This window comes from Ochlerotatus camptorhynchus, unplaced genomic scaffold (genome assembly GCF_037179485.1).
Source record: "Ochlerotatus camptorhynchus isolate MF236.1 unplaced genomic scaffold, CSIRO-AGI_Acam_v1.1 ptg000161l, whole genome shotgun sequence".
NCBI classification, from domain to species: domain Eukaryota; kingdom Metazoa; phylum Arthropoda; class Insecta; order Diptera; family Culicidae; genus Ochlerotatus; species Ochlerotatus camptorhynchus.
In genome coordinates, this window is record NW_027040651.1 from 477,070 (window position 1) to 495,336 (window position 18,267).

An 18,267-nucleotide genomic window follows, 5' to 3' on the forward strand; every position below is an offset into this window, starting at 1 on the left:
TTTGTAATCTGTTATATCATGGCGATATAAGCATTAACTTCTCCAGGGGATCCATCACCGATCGTTTCAAACATGTGCTGCACTCTCAATGGTAGAAAAATGACAGCACAGCGAACAAAAAATAATCGATTAGTTGTTAATCGAGTAATTAAAAAATGGGACATCTCTGATTTTTGTGTGATTGCTTTGATAAAAAAGTGCGTCTCTCTACCGAGGGGGCAGCAAAACCACAGAATTACCTTGCATACGGGGGGTATTCATTGGATGAAAGGGACCGTGAAAGAGGACACTAAAATAGAATGTTTTTCTTCCGACAGTTTCATCTTTGGTATCGTGCTCCACTGGTAATCTGAGTGTTTTAAATCTGAGCACCTTTTAGTTGGAACTGTTACTGGTATAAAATCTACCTCCGAATCCTAGACCTGATAATAAAAAAAAAAAATCTGAAAAATGTTTTCCATGAAATTTTTCACGTGATGCCGGCCAGGATGGGTCAGAATTCGTTTAAGCAGGCGATGCGACCATAGTACAGAGTTGCCAGATTGTTTTAAAGCTTATCGGTATCGAAGGTATTAAAAAATCGGTATTTCCGATTTATTTAATTTTATATTTTTGCCGTTTTTGAAAACGAAAATTTTAACGATGGTGATGACTGGGATTTGAGGGGAATTGCTTTGTTTGACGGCTTTCTCAGTCTTAAAACACTCTTTATTTTTTTTAATTTAATTTCTTAAATTATCGTTGTCCTCAAGTAGTGATCAAAATTGTGACCAAGTAGTGTTTTTTTTTTCAATTAAATATCATTAAATGAAACCAAAATATGGAAAATCAGTCACAACAACATCTAAAGTATTGATCATAACGACAAACAATATTTCCCTTGAAAAAAGCCTCAATCTATGGTCGAAATTTCGGGCAGATTACATCGTAGTCGCTGCATTGTTTTAAGACTGAGAAAGCCGTTAATCAAAGCAAAATTTTAGCTTTTGAACTATGATCGGAAAATTCCGGAAGAAAACTGCGGGGAATGGAGCTGAAAAAACATCCAGAGAAAGATGAAAGAAGCTCTCCTGGATGAAGTTTAAGAAAAGCTGGAAAAACCTCCGGGAAACTTCCAAGACACGAATTGAGAAATTTGTGGCGAAAATTTAAATAAACTATCGGAAAAAAATCGGGTGTCACACCCAAAGCAAGCCAGAAAAGTTTCGGAAACCAAAAGTAATTATCCAGAAGTAGCCATTTCCAGGGAAAGCTAGAAGAAGCTCGGAAAAACCTTCCAATAGAAGTCGAACAAAAAAACCTTTGGCCAAATGGTCAAACTTCCAGAAGAAGACGAAAGAAATTTCTGGGAGAATGAATTGAACTTCCTTGAGAATACGAAATAAACTTGCTGGAGATGCTGGCAGAAACTTCCTAAGGTAGATTGGAAGAAACATCTGAAGAAAGTCGGAAGCCAGAGGCGCTTACGGAACAGTCGAAAGAAACAAGGACATAATTCCGGAAGAAAGAGATTCATGATCCAGAAAATTTTCCTGATATTGAAAAAATATCCCTGAAGACTCCGGAATTTCCCTGAAGTTTTCAGAACATTCCTGAAATGCACTTAGGAATATTCCATAATTCCTCGAAATTCCTTAAAAGTTCTTGTAATTTTCCTAAAATTAGGGGCTGTTTTGGAGTTCTCTGGTCATCCTCGAAGCGCTCGGAACTTCCCTGATTATAATAAGACTACCAGAATATCTCTAATCATCTTAGAAGGTCTCTGGACTTTTTTTTGAAGATTTTGAAATCTCTTAAGGGCTTTCACAATATTCTTGAATTTATTGTAACATCAACGTTGAAATTTCGTTGATCTCCCGATTTATTTTTATTTTTTAAAAGTTATCTACACTGCCATTAAAAAGCATAGAACTTCCCATAAAATGTTCTCACAATGATCTAATGTTCATGTAACTTCCCTTACGTTTCCTAAATTTGCATTGACATTGCTGAAGTTTTCGGAAATTTCCTGAGTTTTCGGAACTCCTTTGTAATTTCAGCAATTTCATTGAAATTAATTGATCTGTCCTGATGCTCTCTGAGCTTCATTAAAGTTCCAGAAAACCATTAAATTTACCTGAAGTTCTTTGAACTTGTGAAGTCTCCAAAATATTTATGATGTTTCCTTAAGTTCACTGGAGTTCGCTGGACATTTCTGAATTTCCGGGTTTTCAAATTTGAGCAGAATTTAATGAAACCGTCTTTTATTTATCAAAACTTACACAAAAGTCTGGACTTTTCTGAAGTTTCAGAACTTCTTAAATGTACCTGCAGCTAGTGTGGATCCGCAATAAAAATCTGATAGCATCCTTGAAGCTCCGGGAAAGTTAAAAAACTGGCGGGAGAAGATGAAAGGATCATTCGAGCGAAGGCTGAAGAAGCTTCCAAGGTAAGGTGGAAAAAAAAAATCCAGGACAAGTTGGATGAAACTTCAGGAAGTTTAAAAATGAATAAAAACTCCCGGAAGGTCAATAATGTTTAAAATATATTTCTCGATTCCCTAGGAATAACAGGAAAGAGTTATTCCGACATTAGTCGAAAGATAAGGCATCTTTAGAGATAATTGTTTAGAATTTTGAAGGCTCAAAAAATATGAGGTATTCAAAAAGATACAAGTCTCTAATAATTTTGAATATTAAAAAAAAAAAAACGGTATAAATCTGTATAAAATCTTAAAAATCGGTATTCTGAGGAACCTTATCTGTATATCGGTATCTAGTTTGGAAATCGGTATAAATACCGATAAATCGGTATATCTGGCAACACTGCCATAGTAATTGTTTTGTTTTGGAGGAGCTTGGGAATAAACCCACGATCTTCTACTCAGTACGTAAAAGCGACAGCCGCCAAGCTAGCCGAGCTCCTCAATGTAAATTCCAATCCTGTTTTAAATCAAATGTACACACACAAAAAGGAACGGTCTCACCGGAATGATCCAATTTACTCAAGCCATGAAAAAAACATTCAAAATAATATGCACTTTGAGGGGCACTTGACCAGTTCTAAGGACTACTCCAACGATGGTTGATAGCCCTGAACCGAGCTGGGAGATGACAGGTGGGCAGGAGCTCACGGTCTCCCAGTGTTGGTGAGTTCTTTGCCGTTAATATTCACGAAAAGTTCACTATTTTGCTATACAGAAATTCAAAACAAAAATTTTTATCTGCGGATTTGGTCAGTTTTTAACCTGTTTCATACGACCGGAAGGTGTATGCTGGTCACAAATGCCGTGCCAAACTGATTTCCTACGCAATTAATCAATCTTTGATGTGAATTTCGCTAATAAACACGAGGAGCATTTCTTATAGCAAACTTGCCATAACAAAATGGGCATGGTTCATTTAAGTAAACAAACTAACACTTCTTCCGACTGTGGCACCTCTCGCCTAGGCACTGAATATAAAACGCACTCACGACGATTGGGAATATAAACTAACCCGCTGGAAAGGGAGCAAATTTCACAAATGGTTGCGGATGCGGGTATCATTGATTTGCTCAGGTTTTGGAGTTTGAAAACTGCAATATGTTTAACTTTATAGTCTTATTGTTTTCCGTTGAAAAATCTTAGAATTGGAGGTTGGGTTTCTCAAATCTTCCTTACATTATCTTGTTAGACTTTCGGTTGTCTAAACTGAAGCATAAAAGCATACCACGATTGAATCTTAGTGAGTCTTTATTTCCACAACATTCATCTACCTATAACACAGAGGTAATGTGTTACCATCAGACCATCAGTAAATCTTACCCTACAAGCTTACAAGACTAGTTCTTTCTTCCTATACATTACGATTTTTTCACAAGTGACATTCCATATCGCTTGCGTATAGATGCTGTTGTTGCCTTGCAAACTGTTATATTCTCAGCATATTGGTTACTATGACTTCTCTAGTTTAATGAAATGTCTATAACTACATAGCTATTTGAGCAACAACTTCACCATAACGTTACCACCATTCGTGTTTAGTTAAACTAGTTATGTTTTTCTTCTTTTTTTTTGGGTGACAACTCATCATGATTCCTCCATCCCTAAGTATAATACTCCAGTCTACTCGTCTGGAATCAGCTCACGTGCTGACTTCAGGGAGAATATTCTCTTGTTCCGTAGGTGTTGCTTTTTCTTGCGGAATTCTTCGTTCGTACCATGCAGGGTGTCCCACCAACCGAAGAGTCCGTAGCACTGGTTGAATCTGTTAAAGAAGGGAAAGTGAAGCAACATTCATTAGTCAATTGGTATAGATTAGGCACGGATTGAGTGGAAACTCGAATTGTTTAGCAATGACAAACAACCCGAGCAAAGTCTGAGATCAAACTGAATTCTACACGAAACGAAAATCAATTATTTAATTCATGTGTTTCACTTATACATTTTTGCCAAAGCATCAGCCTTATACATTCCATAAGACAAACCACATAGGTCCTATTAGAATGCATAAAAGGTATGTGTGACCGCTTATACATTTCATTTGACACATGATCTTTATTAACTTTTTGCAAGGCGTCTGCTTATTAGTTGACTTATACATTTTATGAATAATCAGCAATGGAAATTTGCCAAAAGGTATAAGGATATTTCTATCCGTGTAAATTTGATGTTGTGATGTAGCTTTTAATGATTACTCAGGTTGCTGTATTTTCTTTCTTTTTTTAAAAGTACTTCCAGGCATCGGTTGGTTCACCTCGTAAGGTTGCTATCGTTTCGGTCGATTTAACGGTTAAAATATCGACATCGAGTGCAAATAAATCATCCTGTGACATCAAATTGAAAACTAATTCTGCTATCAGTAAAAGTAAACTGAAAACTCAATTTGATGTGCATTTTTCCCGTTGATAACAAAACGAGTATTAACATTACCAAGGCAATAAAAACAAAACGGTAACGACATTTTCAGTTGATGATTTTCTGTAAAAAGACGCTACTGAAAACCCAAAACCTACAGAATGTTTGGATGTAGATTAAAAGTACAGCAAAATGAATACAACATTTGATACTACCGGTACATTTGAAATCCTTTATTATCCACTAGTGTGTACGTTAAACGCTGTCCAGACTGGAGAGTTATAACATGTTATAACGGTTGTCAACTAATTGCAACACATAAACCACCATCAAGATAGCGCTATAACATGTTATAACTCTGTAATCTGAACAAGGCATTAGACATATTGTTGGAAGTAGTGCGTTGTAGTATCTCAATGATGCGCTATTCTTTTACTAGAGTGCATTAGTATTTTTTGACAGTGTTACAACTTTTATTAAAAAAAAAATACACTTGTTTAAATCGAAAATGATAAAAACACTTTTAAATCAAAAACATAAGTTTAATTTTGAAAATGTTAATAGCTGAAACTACAAAAAACTACAGAAAACTTAAAATTTGATCAAGCATCATTTTTCTAACAATGTTCATCGTACAGAACGAGAGTAAAATCGATTTTCGCTAGGGGGTTATTCCGGTTTACACCTGCACGATAATATCGTATGTGTCAATTGCAAACTAAAGTCTTATTTTGATTTCATTTTTTTGTCGACAACAAAATTTAATTTAGGTTTGCTATCATTTTGATGTTGTACTTTGCTCGGGAAGGTAAACCTTAACGCAAAGTTGAGTCAGATGCTGACAACCATGCCCCAAGCAATCAATCAGAGTAAGGGGAATGGATTGATTTTTGCTAATGGATTGCTATTTGACGGTGGTCGTTAATTAAATATTTTATCGATAGAATGGTTTTCATAATTTTTTTTTGCCAAAGAGTTTCTTCGATACAGATGGTTTACTCCGATTGATTGTTTGGCTTATCTGTTCCTCTGAGCATTGCTAGTTTTTACTATATTTTAATACAACTGAGTAAAGTGACGCTCTCACTGAGTTAGTTTGATTGACCGTGTACAAGTTACATTGGCGTGCTAAATATCTTGCATGAAATTTTGTTTGCCAGAAATACACGGCCATTGAGACCTACTCAAAATTGAGTCGGGTTTAACACGATTTGACAAAAAGTGTGGTTGATCATAAACTCACTACAATTTTCGTCTAATATGAGTAAAAGTCACTCATTTTGAGGAAAATTTTACTCTGTAAATGTGTAATCCCCCTTTTGAGATAAATCCGAGTTAATTTTGAGGAGGTCTCATGAGCTGGATGGAGAGATACTTGTACAAAAGAATATTATTGAATAGGATCAGTGTTGCCTGCACGGCCGATGCACAGTGGTTTAAAAGCGCTAAACGAAAACGTTTTAATTTAGGCGTATTAGGGGAAACAGTCCTATTGTTGTGGTACGTTAGGGAGTCTTCCATACACAACAATAGGCTTCTAACGCTGCTAACGTACCGCAACAATAGGGCTGTTTCCCCTATGCGTCATTTTGTCTTTGGAAGTAATATTCTACCTGTTATATTATTGATTATTCATGGTTTTGTCCCAAAAATATCACTTTTCTAAGACGAACATCTCAAAGTCGGGCAAAATTGGACAAACCAAACTACAAAGAAAAAAATTCTGAATTTTAGCTATTGCTCAAAATCTCCCTTCGTTTAATTTTGAGCTATACTTGGCATAAACAGCGAAATCGTTTACAAGCTCGCATACAATATTGATAATTTATGGGATATAGTGCTTAAATTTACACGAAATATCGCGTAATTTTTTGCCAAATCTAGCGTTAATTTTATGTGCGCTGTATCTCGCAGAAATTTACATGAATTTTTCGAACGGTGTAATTACATTTGAAAGAAGATCTTAATTGTTGCTTATTCCATATAAAACTATTAGTTTTCAATATCCTGATGAATTTGGGTGTCTTAGTGGAATACCTGTATAAAGAGAGAAAAGGATTAGTAATTTCCATTAAATTCCACTACCTTATTTGCTTAGGCGAAATACACGTATCTGTCAAGGATAAGCAAATAAGGTAGTGGAATTAAATGGAAATTACTAATCCTTCTCTCTCTTTACAGTCTTCAATAGTTTTCTTCATCGATATACATACAGAGAAAGTACATGAAAATATATTGGAAACCGATAGAAAATATTAATTTGTTAACACAAAAATCCCACATTGCTCAAAATCACCCATATTTGAGACTAGTGTGCAGAATGTTGTTAATCATTCTGCACGGGAAAAAATCCGATCTCCGAAATGAGAAAAATGACTCATGATTTCATGAACACGGTGTATTTTCATGTTATGAAAATACACCATGAATAATATTCATGATATCATAAGCAACTTTTGCGTAACGCAGCAACCATTCCCAAAATCATGAATCATCCGAGTTGAAATCATGAGCTAAATTCATGGGTTTAACTTTTAACCAAAAATGCAAAAAGAATAAAATAAAGCATCAGACTAGATTCGAACCAAGAACCTTGAGATCCTTGAACTCATATTTTCACCACTAGACTATCAGTACTTGTATAAGTTGGAAGACAAAAGGCGTATAAGAGATACCTATGTAGTGCGGTTTATGAAGACGGTTTGCCAAGTACGTGTAACGCTTGTAGTGGTCTTGATTCCACTGCATTATGAAATCATGAATTTCCATGACGAAATCATGAATCATTGTTACGATTTCATGGGATGGCAAGTTTTTTCATTTCATGATTTTTTATTCATGAAAATGGAATCGGATTTTTTCCCGTGTGGCAACTGACCACCTTCACTCAAGCGCAGCGCCATTGTATCTGTCGCTTGGATTCTGGCAAAGTTGCCAGTCTTCTTGATTTGTTGTCTTCGATAATATGCTAGCTTTGGTTCTCCAGTTATAGTGAATAATTAGAGACCTCGGATTTGAATAATAAACACCATACCATTGATAATGTGGAGCAAGGTGAGTGTAGCTAAACGATCTAATGTGTCAAATTCGTGATACAGCTTTTTTATGCAGATCTTACACTAATCCAAGAGTCAGTCAATGAAGAAGGTGAGGCAATTGCACATCGAAAAAGGCTTAATTCAACTCGATCAATTTTTTTAAAAGACGTTTGCCATTCCACATTTTCCACATTATACGATATGGTTTGCATTCTGCCAGCGCCTCAGGGTGAATTCACGTTCGTGTTTATTTTCTGAAAGCTCATTGCGAATACCAATCGCTACATACTGGATACCACACTAAAGGATACTAGTTTAAATTTCATCCCGGACAAGTCACGAATGAACTAAAATGTGCTATTTAAAGTGACAAAAGGGTGCCCGACCAACCATTTCGTTAATTTTCTTTAATTTTCTATACATCGATCTTCAAAGCCATTCATAAGAAAAATCGATAGCGATCGTCACCATTTCATGAATAATTGTAAAGATGCTAAAAGTCTAATCGTGAATCGTTTATAAAGATCTTTCTTAAAATATTGCTACCAATCGTTACCAATGTTAAAATATCGATTGTGTTGCCAGATCAAAATATTGATTTCTGTTGTAAATTTGCATAATTTCTGGGGTGTACTGATTTCGTTGTTGGTTGCTAATCCTCGGGTCCACGACTGCTGTTGATGAGCTTATCAATGACAGGCAAACACACTCTAGTAGGTATGTGGTGTATTGAAATTTCTGTAAATCTTTTCATACATGAATTCAACATTTATTTGTCATAACCATCAACCAGTCAGTCATGTAGGTGTAATAGAGGTCAAAAAGGTATCAATTTTCCTTTTTGGGTTCCAAATGCCGAGAATTCCACCACGCATGCTATCACGGGTTATTCAATATATAGATGTAAACTTGAAGAACTGCAATGGTAAACATTTGCAATGCAGCAAATATTGTATACAAAAGCCCATCTTTGTAAACAACATTGTTTACAAGTTGCTTGGTTGCGTGAAATGAAATTTAAGTTTACGTGAATGAATGTTTACATCACAATTAAAATTCAGAATTTTCATCTGTGTAAGTATCGATCAATAAAGATTTTTAAATGTGTACATCAAAGATTTATGTCAGCAATTCTTTACTTTAAATGTGCTATTAAAGTAAAGAATTGCTGACATAAATCTTTATTTCTGTATAAAGAACTTTGAAGAAGTTTCACGAACGGTTGGTCCAACGATGCCATATATACAGACTTCTGTACACGAAAAAAGTGGTCGCCCTTTGTATCCAAAAAATATCAAATGAAGTATTTCCTGAAGCTAGAACTAATGCAATAACTAGTTAATATTTGTAACTATTTTTATATCTAATGAGATTAGAAAAATCGTTATTATAATTAAAGTTACAAGGGTTCAAAAAAGATAGTGTCCACCTTTATCGTGTACAAAAGTCTGTATTTCTGGCATCTTTGGGTTGGTCGGGTGTTCACAGTTAAATTGCATAATTTTAAAAAGCTGTAACATTTTGCCCTTTGGGTTAATTTTAATGAAATTTTGAGTTAGATGGCCCCAGCGTGTATTGTTTTTACTGCGTGAGTTTTATTGTGAAATTTATATATCTAGATAGAGCAGGAATTAGGGCGTAACAGCTTTTGTAAACAATGACTTCTATCGATGATTTCTAGGAATTCAAGGCACGTCCACGCAGAACAACCTAACCATGGATAGGGGATTTTTTTTTTGTAGGCTTTATTAAAGAGATTTTTATCCTTAGGCTAGTTCATCTCTAATGGATAGGGGAAGTCTTTCCCTACCCGATGAGGATGTTGGTTTGCGTGGGCGAGCCTTAAATTTCTAGAAATCATCAAGAGAAGTCATTGTTTACAAAAGCTGTTAGGCCCTAATTTCAGCTCTATCTAAATATAGTAGTTTTGAAAATAAAGTCGAAGAAAATTTTTTGCACATTCCCCTCAACAACCCACATCTTTCACACCAAGTCATCGGAAAGATGTTGGGAATCCAACAATCTACTGTTTCTCGTGTCATAAAACGTTTCGGAGAACGTTTAACTGTCAATCGGATGCAAGTGAATGCAAGAAAAAGTGTTCCGTACTGCGTTGATGATCACAAGCGAGTGGATGCTGCCTTCAAACGCAAACCCAACTATTCCGTTCGGGATGTCACGAAAAAAAAACAGCACCTGGCAAAAAGTTTCGGGCACAACGCCTTGAAACCTTCATTCAAGGTTCAGAGAGCACCAAACCGCAATGAACGACAGAATAGGACAGCTAGAACGCGGGCACGTAAGCTGTACTCACAAATGCTGACAAAACCACACTGCACATGGACGATGAAACATACGTAGAAGCAGACTTCAAACTAATTCCGGGAAACTAGTATGTGACTGCGAAAGACATGTTCGATGTTTCAGAGTCCCTCGGGAAACAGTAAGTGTCGAAGTTCCGCAAGAAATTCATGATTTGGCAGGCGACTTGTTCATGTGCAAAACGGAGCAATCCTTTCGTTACAACTACAACCGTAAATGACCAAGTCTAAATGAATGAGTGCCTGAAGTAACGACTACTTTCGATTCTCAAATCACACAACGTTCCTACAATTTTTTTGGCCGCATCTAGCCGCTTGTGACTACTCCAAGAACGTTCTGGAGTAGTACAAGACGAATGGGATAAATTTCGTGCCGAAGGATTCCAATCCCCCAAACACACTGAAGTTGCCACTGATCGAAAGATACTGGGCTATAATGAAGCACGAACTCCGTAAGCACCCTCAAGTTGTCACTATGGAGCAGGAAATGGTTGAAGGCAGAAAAAAAATGTCGAATCAACCGTTGTAAAAAACCTTATGGGTGGAATTAAGAAGAAAGTTCGGGTGTTTGGATTTCGTGAAGAAATAGAGTAAATACGTAAACCAAGCTATATATAGTATTACATTCCCGGACAATTTATTAACAATCGGTTGATAGACTTATTTTTGGCGAGTACTTCTAAGTGATGCAATTTAACTGTGGACACCCTTTATAATCCAAAAACTAAGAAAAGTTCTGCGCTGCTAAAGAAATCCTTCAGAACACTGTCTACCTTGGAAATTCTCTGAACCCGTCTGCAAAGTTATCCGCACCGACCTTCTAAAATCGCTCATCATTCCAAGAACGGAACTCTTTCGTATCAGAACTGAGTCGTAAGCCCTTAAAATTTACTACATCCTAACAGTGCAATGTCATTTCTTAATTTTGTTGCTAAGGAATCCAATTTTGACTGACAAAGGGGCGCGCCTTTGGGAGGTGTTTCAACACTCTGAAGGGTATAAAGAGTAGGACCTTTCAATCAGAGTCAGATCCTTGCGATAAATACAAGAATGACAACTGTAAAAAAAATCTAATACTTCATCATTTCTCAATAGTGATGGAGTAAGACGACATGCACTAAACTAAGGACACGGGATATACTACAATAGATCAAATTACTGGTCGCAGTGGTGTTAGGTCGCGAACAGAGAAAAAAAAAACAATGCAAAATTGATGTCTACGATAATGTGTGAAGGACGTTTCAAATGACTTCCAATAAAAGATCTCCAACCGAATAAAATTTGCACGCATTTGTGGATTCGATAACATGAGAAACTGTCGAACATAAAGATGATTACACACTTAAAAAAAAATACATGTAAATTTAGGTGCTCTGAGAATGACGTATACGAACGTCAATTTTGACATACATTTGAGTCATAACAAACGCGAAATACGGCTCAATCAAACGTACTTTTCGTCGAGCAACGAACTTTTCAGTATCGGAGCACTTAATATTACATTACATATTTGTTTACGTCTCATCTTTTGTGTCAAAGATGGATTCCGTCACGTGTTAATAGTTATTTCTAAGTGTGTATTTAAAATCATCCGCTGCGTAGATGGGCAGCTATTTAAATCATTCGCATTTTAATGGTGCACAAACTGGATTTTTCAGACATTTGAAAAATATCACTTAAAAATCGATTTTCAACAAAGGAGGAAATCAGCGATCCCTGAATTAGTAAAAAGTGATGACATCCGTAAATCTATAGAATTTTCTACGGAAATGGCATCGCTGCACAATGAACTATAGGCCAGAAATACAATCTAGCGGAACAAAATTTATAACTCCGAAACAAAGCTCTTGATTTGCTGTGTTCAGCAAAGTTGAGGACCATCTTTTGGTATAAACAAAAAGTTGAAAACTGATCCGCACAGAGGGCCCCCCAAATTGTGGGGTATTTGGCAGTGTTTCCCAGATTTTCTGTAACGGGAAGCCATCGGCTTGGATTTCAAAATGCCGTCAAACATGGATTTCCAGTCCCTACACGTCACCCCGATTCCAAAAATACCCATGTTGGGTTGACACTATTTCCCAGTTTTCTTTAACCGGAAGTCACCGTCTTGGATTTCAAAATGGCATCATACATGGATGTCCGGTCCGGTCCGAATCCGGTTCCTACACGTCACCTCGATTCCAACAATACCCATGTTGTGGGGATATTTGACAGTATTTCCCAGTTTTTCTTTAACCGGAAGCTGCCATCCCAAGTAACCAAAAGTTCCGCATTCTACGATAAAATCCACATTCATGTTCCATAAAGTTCATAAAAAGTACCAACAGAACTTTCTGGTTGCTTGAGGAGCTAAATAAAGCACAAGTGGAACTTCAAGCTCCAAAAAGTAACAAAGTTCAAAAAAAAAAAAAATCCAAGGTGCACCACTAGAACTTCAGGCAAGGCTGCACCATGGTCGCAACAAAGTTCCGAAGAAGTTCCCTGCACACTTTGAAATTATCACCGACTTCGGTAATTTTTACTGGAATCTGAACAGCTGGACCTTTTCGGTAAAATTTATGCAATTCAATTCAAATGCTTTTCAGCTACTTTGAAACTAAATCTCCACTAAAATGACAAGATTTGATCATTTAAACAAGGTTGAACATGTTTTGAAATTATTTTCAAATTCAATAGCCTTTAAAATGAAGGTCAAAGTTTTACCAAACGTTCAGCTGTTCTGATTTCGGTAAATTTACCGAACACGGAAACAAAATCTTAGTGTGTATGCTTCTTAGCAATCAAATAAGGTTTCAGTTCGGAATCTGATAGAATGTCATGGTTGTGCCACTGAATCGTCAAGCAAGTTAGCACATTTTCAACTTATCAGTGGTTTCAGTTCGTTTTCAGGTCAATTTAGTAGATGTCAGCTCTTGAAATAAGGTGGCAACGCAACAAATCACCTTTCATTGTTTCTTGGGAAGGCATCCTACATACTAATCTGAAGAATACCCAACAAACTGATTAAAGGCTGAATAAGCCATTTTTTAGCTGAAGAAGCATATTTTTGCCTGAATAAGCTCTTATGCTGCTTCAAATGTTTGTTGGGTACAGAAATAAAAGTTATTGATGGTGATGATGATGGTCCCACCGCTTACCCCTACAAAGATTTGAGCTGAACGATTTATCTTTAAGATAATTAAGTATAACATTAACACATAACAGCGATTTAATCGTGAAAAAGCATCGGCGTTCACCTCTTTGTTCAATCTTTTGTCAACCTGAAATATTCACAAGCATTCCCATCCTCGTTCCCAGCAATCAAGAGCTCATGAATAATCAACAAAGCATTATAATACACTAGCAATCCCGCAATCTGATGCTATCGCAATTTTCAGCAACGCCAGGAATGCATTGAATATTACATTCTAAATGCTGCGTATTGGTATATTGTATCCTATTTTACAATCAATGAGTTCAATACATCATCATGAATAACATTGATCGACACATTTTTTTTGCTGTGTACATATTAAAGTGATGGGCGGTGCAAGAAAGGGGATACATTATCACGATTAAAAGCTTGTTTCCAGCAAAATAAAAATCACGCAAAACAAACAAAACAAATCCTTAAAAATAGACTGAGCTTCTGCCATACGGATCCGTATATCTGATAAATTCAATCAATACTGAATGTTTCGTAGAACCGACATCACTGACTTGCATTTGTTTTGTTTTTATTCAACACAGCTGACGCGTTGACAGACCGAGGGAAAAGCAACGAGTGAAAAAAATATGCATGGACGAGGGATGCTTCGGTTGCAAATCAATGCTTCGGAATGTGCAAGATAGAGGGTGCTAGTGTGCACGCTTGACGGTATTTTTTTAAGTATTTTCTTCTAAGAGTTATGTCTGTTTGTCTGTGATTTAGTGTTCATGATTAGTAAACATTGCCGCAGCTTGTGCCACTTTTTCTCGAGTGAGGGAACTTGAATCCATCCGTGCATTCGTCCTTGAATTGGCTCAATATTTTGACGTTTGACTGGTATAATTCAGTGCCAACATTACAAAGGGGCGTAATTGTTCTTGTAGAAATTGACTTTACTAGTCAATTTCTCACCTTCAAATTATCAATGCTAGCTGGTAGAGGAAATATTCCTCTATCTGTTGGTTTCATTAATTTTCATGAGTGAGCTTTTATTCGCGAGAAATCGATGACTAAAGCCATTGTTACAAATGTAATTACGCCCCTTTGAAATCCCAACTAACAATTTTCACAATGTAAACGCTTTACTCATTTCATTTATACAGCCTCAAGCTGTATTCAAACGTTATACGATATGAGGGAACCTTTACTCAACCTCTATACAACCAAATCTGGCGAACTTAGTCAGCTACTTATGGCTGTTGGAACGGTCGGGAGAAGCTCTTATTGCATATCCATTAACGCTTCTATACAGCTGTTATCCTGCTGTTTAGTTGTGTGTGAACTTGAAAGGCGCCATCATCAACCTTTTTCCCGGTCATCCAATAATCACTACACAGCTTTCTCTTGAAGCCGAGTTAAATACTGTTTACGCTTTTTTATGAAGGAATTTATTGAGTTTATTTTGCTGTGAATCAAATTAATCGAAATTAGTTACAAATCATCACCAAATTATTTACCCTGCACCGGAACCTGGAATCGAACTCGAGACGACTTCATTGGCAAACCTTGACACTACCAACTGTGCTACGCCAACACTTTGAACTTATGTAAACAAATCAACATTCCCTTCTACAACAAAATTGCTGAGTAGAGGCTTTATAATAGTACACACGAATCACTTTTCTCGACTAGTTATAAAAGAGCAGAGTAAAAGCTGTAAAACTGCACACGTCTAAAAATAAACCTAGTTGACTGTGAAAATGCTTCCGAAGTTGCTCTAACACAGTTTATAAGCTGAGTACAGGTTGTTTAGTTGTTGAAAAAGCACTTTTGATGTTTATGTTATTCAGCAAGAGTGGTTGGTTGTTTAGAAGCCATCAAATGAGTAATATATTCACTTTGTTAGCTTTGTTTTGCAACTACAAGTTGAAAGTTGATTAGTGTGTGTATAGAAGTGACATTAGCGTTTATTGGCTGATGTTATTCAGTGCGACTGACAAATTGAATAATGGTTGTGAGAAAGTTGAGTAAACGCTCTCCAAAACTATTTTGCTAGCTTCTGCTTGTAGCTGTATCGGAAGCTTTATTTCAGCTACTTTACAGCACAACGCTGGAAAAGTTGGCTTACAAAGCTGAAAATGTTAGTTGGGATGTTGGCACTGAATTATATAATACTAGAAGAAACAGACGGCCAAGGAAACTTTTTCATTCAGACAAGCAACTCAATCCGCTCAATCCAGCTCGAAGTTGGATTGATAGATATTTGTCAAAACATCGTGGGTAATTAGGAAGAACTTCGAGTGTGTACGGCCTGGGTTATTGAACAAAGCTAATCACTCACGTGGATTAATGTTTCATTGTATTGAAAAAAAAAAAGAAATAGTCTTAAAGTAGCAAGTGACGTCTACAGTTTACCAACCAATAGATTTTTTTTATATAATTATGAAACATGACTAGGCCAAATGGCTATCCTATTTAATGCGATAAATTGTACCCATGTTCTGCAAAGTTTCTGAAAACACCCTCAATCATTTCCCCCTAAGAGTTTTTGCAATATTGACTATAGTGATAAATTATCAAGATGTGTGCTCTCAGCTGCTCTGCAGATTCTGTTGTCAAGCAACGTTGATACGGAGAAACTTTTGTTTTTTGAGCCAATATATCGCTACTTACTTCAAATGATGATAATCGTGCTGTTCGGAGCTTCCAAGCACTGGCAGGTGATAACCGGAATGGTCAACCAGGGTGTCCATCATGACAAACACGAACCAGATGGCGATCGTCACTGGATGGCAAGCCATGATAGCGGGTCCAATGTACACCGGCAGCAGATCACTGATGATGAACTCGAATGGATGGGCGTACATGGCGGCCCAGGCGATCGGTGCCGGCCACTCGTGGTGCTTCTTGTGGATGTACTTGTACCAGAAGTTGGCATGCAGCAGTCGGTGGCTGTAGTAGAAGGTGACTTCCCAGGTCAAGATGCACACCAATAAGTCCCGAATGATGAGCTCAAACGACGGGAGTGGTCGCAATTCTGGTAGATCCATGGAAAGCCATTTCCGGCCATGGTACGATAAGTAGGACGTCGGGATTCCAAACACCAGCTGATTGATGATAACGGTCTTTAGCAATGGCTTCAGTTTGCTCCATTCCAGTGGCTCGTGTGTTCCGGGTTGGTTTTTGTACTTGCGCATGAATTTCGGCTTGTTGGTGATGTCCATGAACACGAAAATGCCACCAATGGTCCAGAAGAGGCCGTAGGTCCATATAGTTAGGCACCAAAAGTAGATGAAATCCGGGTCATCGCCTGGTCATGGGAAAGAAAAAATTACATGCTTTAAATACCAAGCTCTAATTTCACTTTTTGGGCAAAGCTTCAGTTTACTCAAAATATTAGTGCCATAGCGCTAAACGAAATTCATCATCAAACAGGAAAGGAAAATAATATTATCTCATAGGTACCTAGTGGTATTGAAAGTTGTCAATACCGCGCAGCAAGGTCAGCACAATCAGCACACTATTCAACGAAAAGGCCCCGCTTGTAAGATGTTTGGCAATCTGCTCGGTCTCATTATGTCATTTTGTTACCTAGCTGTTAGAAACTGAACACGAATGTGTGGTATACGGTATTCATTTGCTAGGTGTGGATTTGTTTTGGAATAATTTAAGTTCTGTTAAAATTCAACATTTGAAGCACGTTTGCTAGAATCATTGTCCAAACACAATTGGGGAAGATTCGAAACGAGGCATGCATTTTACATGCTTTAGAATATAGTGGCAAATTTTCATATGAGATTTGGTTTGTTTTGGAACCAGCATGGGAATTTGTGATTGGTTTTGATGATGGTGGGAATTGCTTAGGAATTCTATTCGGGTGCACACGATATGCATTAGAGTGGTTTAAAATATCTATTTTACTCCATCAAGCAAAACCGATTTCAAATCCGGTAATTTGAGCTCATTTGGATGTGAACTCATACAGCACTGGTCCTTTGAAGTTTATATAGGAAAAGTTAACTTTGTGTTCTCATCGGTCTCTGTACCAACAAGCTGGTGTAGAAATGATTATCCCGATTCGTACCTTCCTCAAAGTTGTCCACGCTCTCTAATCTCTAAATACATATTTCACACTGCCGTACTCTAGGGGAACTATCAACTTTATACTTTCATAATTGGAGTCAAATAAAAAAAAATTAAATTTTAATCCTATCCTTCGTATGGAACTTTTTTGATGAATTCACTAACTTATTCATCAAAATACTAAAACAAAAATACTGAAAAACTCAGCAAAAAAATGTAAGCAAATGAATTACTCAGAAAGTCAGCAATTGTTTTACTGAGTTAAACGGTAATTTTTGACAGTTCAGAAATTCTGCAATCTACGGAGTTTTCAGTAAAAGTAAAAACTACTGGACTAATTACTGAAAACTCAGCTGTTTTTCAGTTAAATTTTATCGACTTCGGTAATCTAAACTCTGTGTGCACAAGTAATTTTGTAAATAACTTTATTTGTACAGGCTCAATCGAATAAACTTTACAGAGCCAAGTTATCATTTTCTTCATACATTATAAATGCCTTAAATCTAAAATTAAAGGATTTAACCGATTACTCGCGGTCTTCTCGAGGTTAGTGGATGAAAATTGTTTGAATCGGGAGAGGGAAAAGGAGATCTGAAATATGATTTATGACTCAAAAATTTCACTATTTCTAAAACATGTACTTAATCCTATCGACGTTATATCAACTCTGTAATTATACAATTATTACAGAAACAAATATACAAAAAAAAAACAAACACAAAATCAAACTTACAAACATATATGAGTTTTATAAACTCCAGATCGCGTCTACCCAAAATATCCCGAACTGGAACATTAGGTTGTCTACCTCGAGCCCGAAGGGAATCATACAGCTCAGATCTGACTCCACGGTGCTCATCACATAACCAAATAATGTGATTT

The 18,267-nt window shown here is 36.7% G+C and overlaps 1 protein-coding gene across 1 annotated transcript in view; it reads right to left on the reverse strand.

Moving 5' to 3' along the window:
* Window positions 1–3,700: 3,700 nt before the first annotated feature.
* Window positions 3,701–18,267, reverse strand: part of LOC135701426 (fatty acid hydroxylase domain-containing protein 2-like) — a 53,652-nt gene continuing 39,085 nt past the window's right edge. Inside the window, exons 2-3 of the mRNA XM_065222219.1 lie at window positions 15,976–16,612; window positions 3,701–4,226 (exon numbers count right to left, since the gene is read on the reverse strand). Of these exons, the coding sequence (XP_065078291.1) occupies window positions 4,085–4,226; window positions 15,976–16,612 (779 nt within the window). The 3' untranslated portion in view covers window positions 3,701–4,084. The remainder of the gene's footprint in view (window positions 4,227–15,975; window positions 16,613–18,267) is intronic.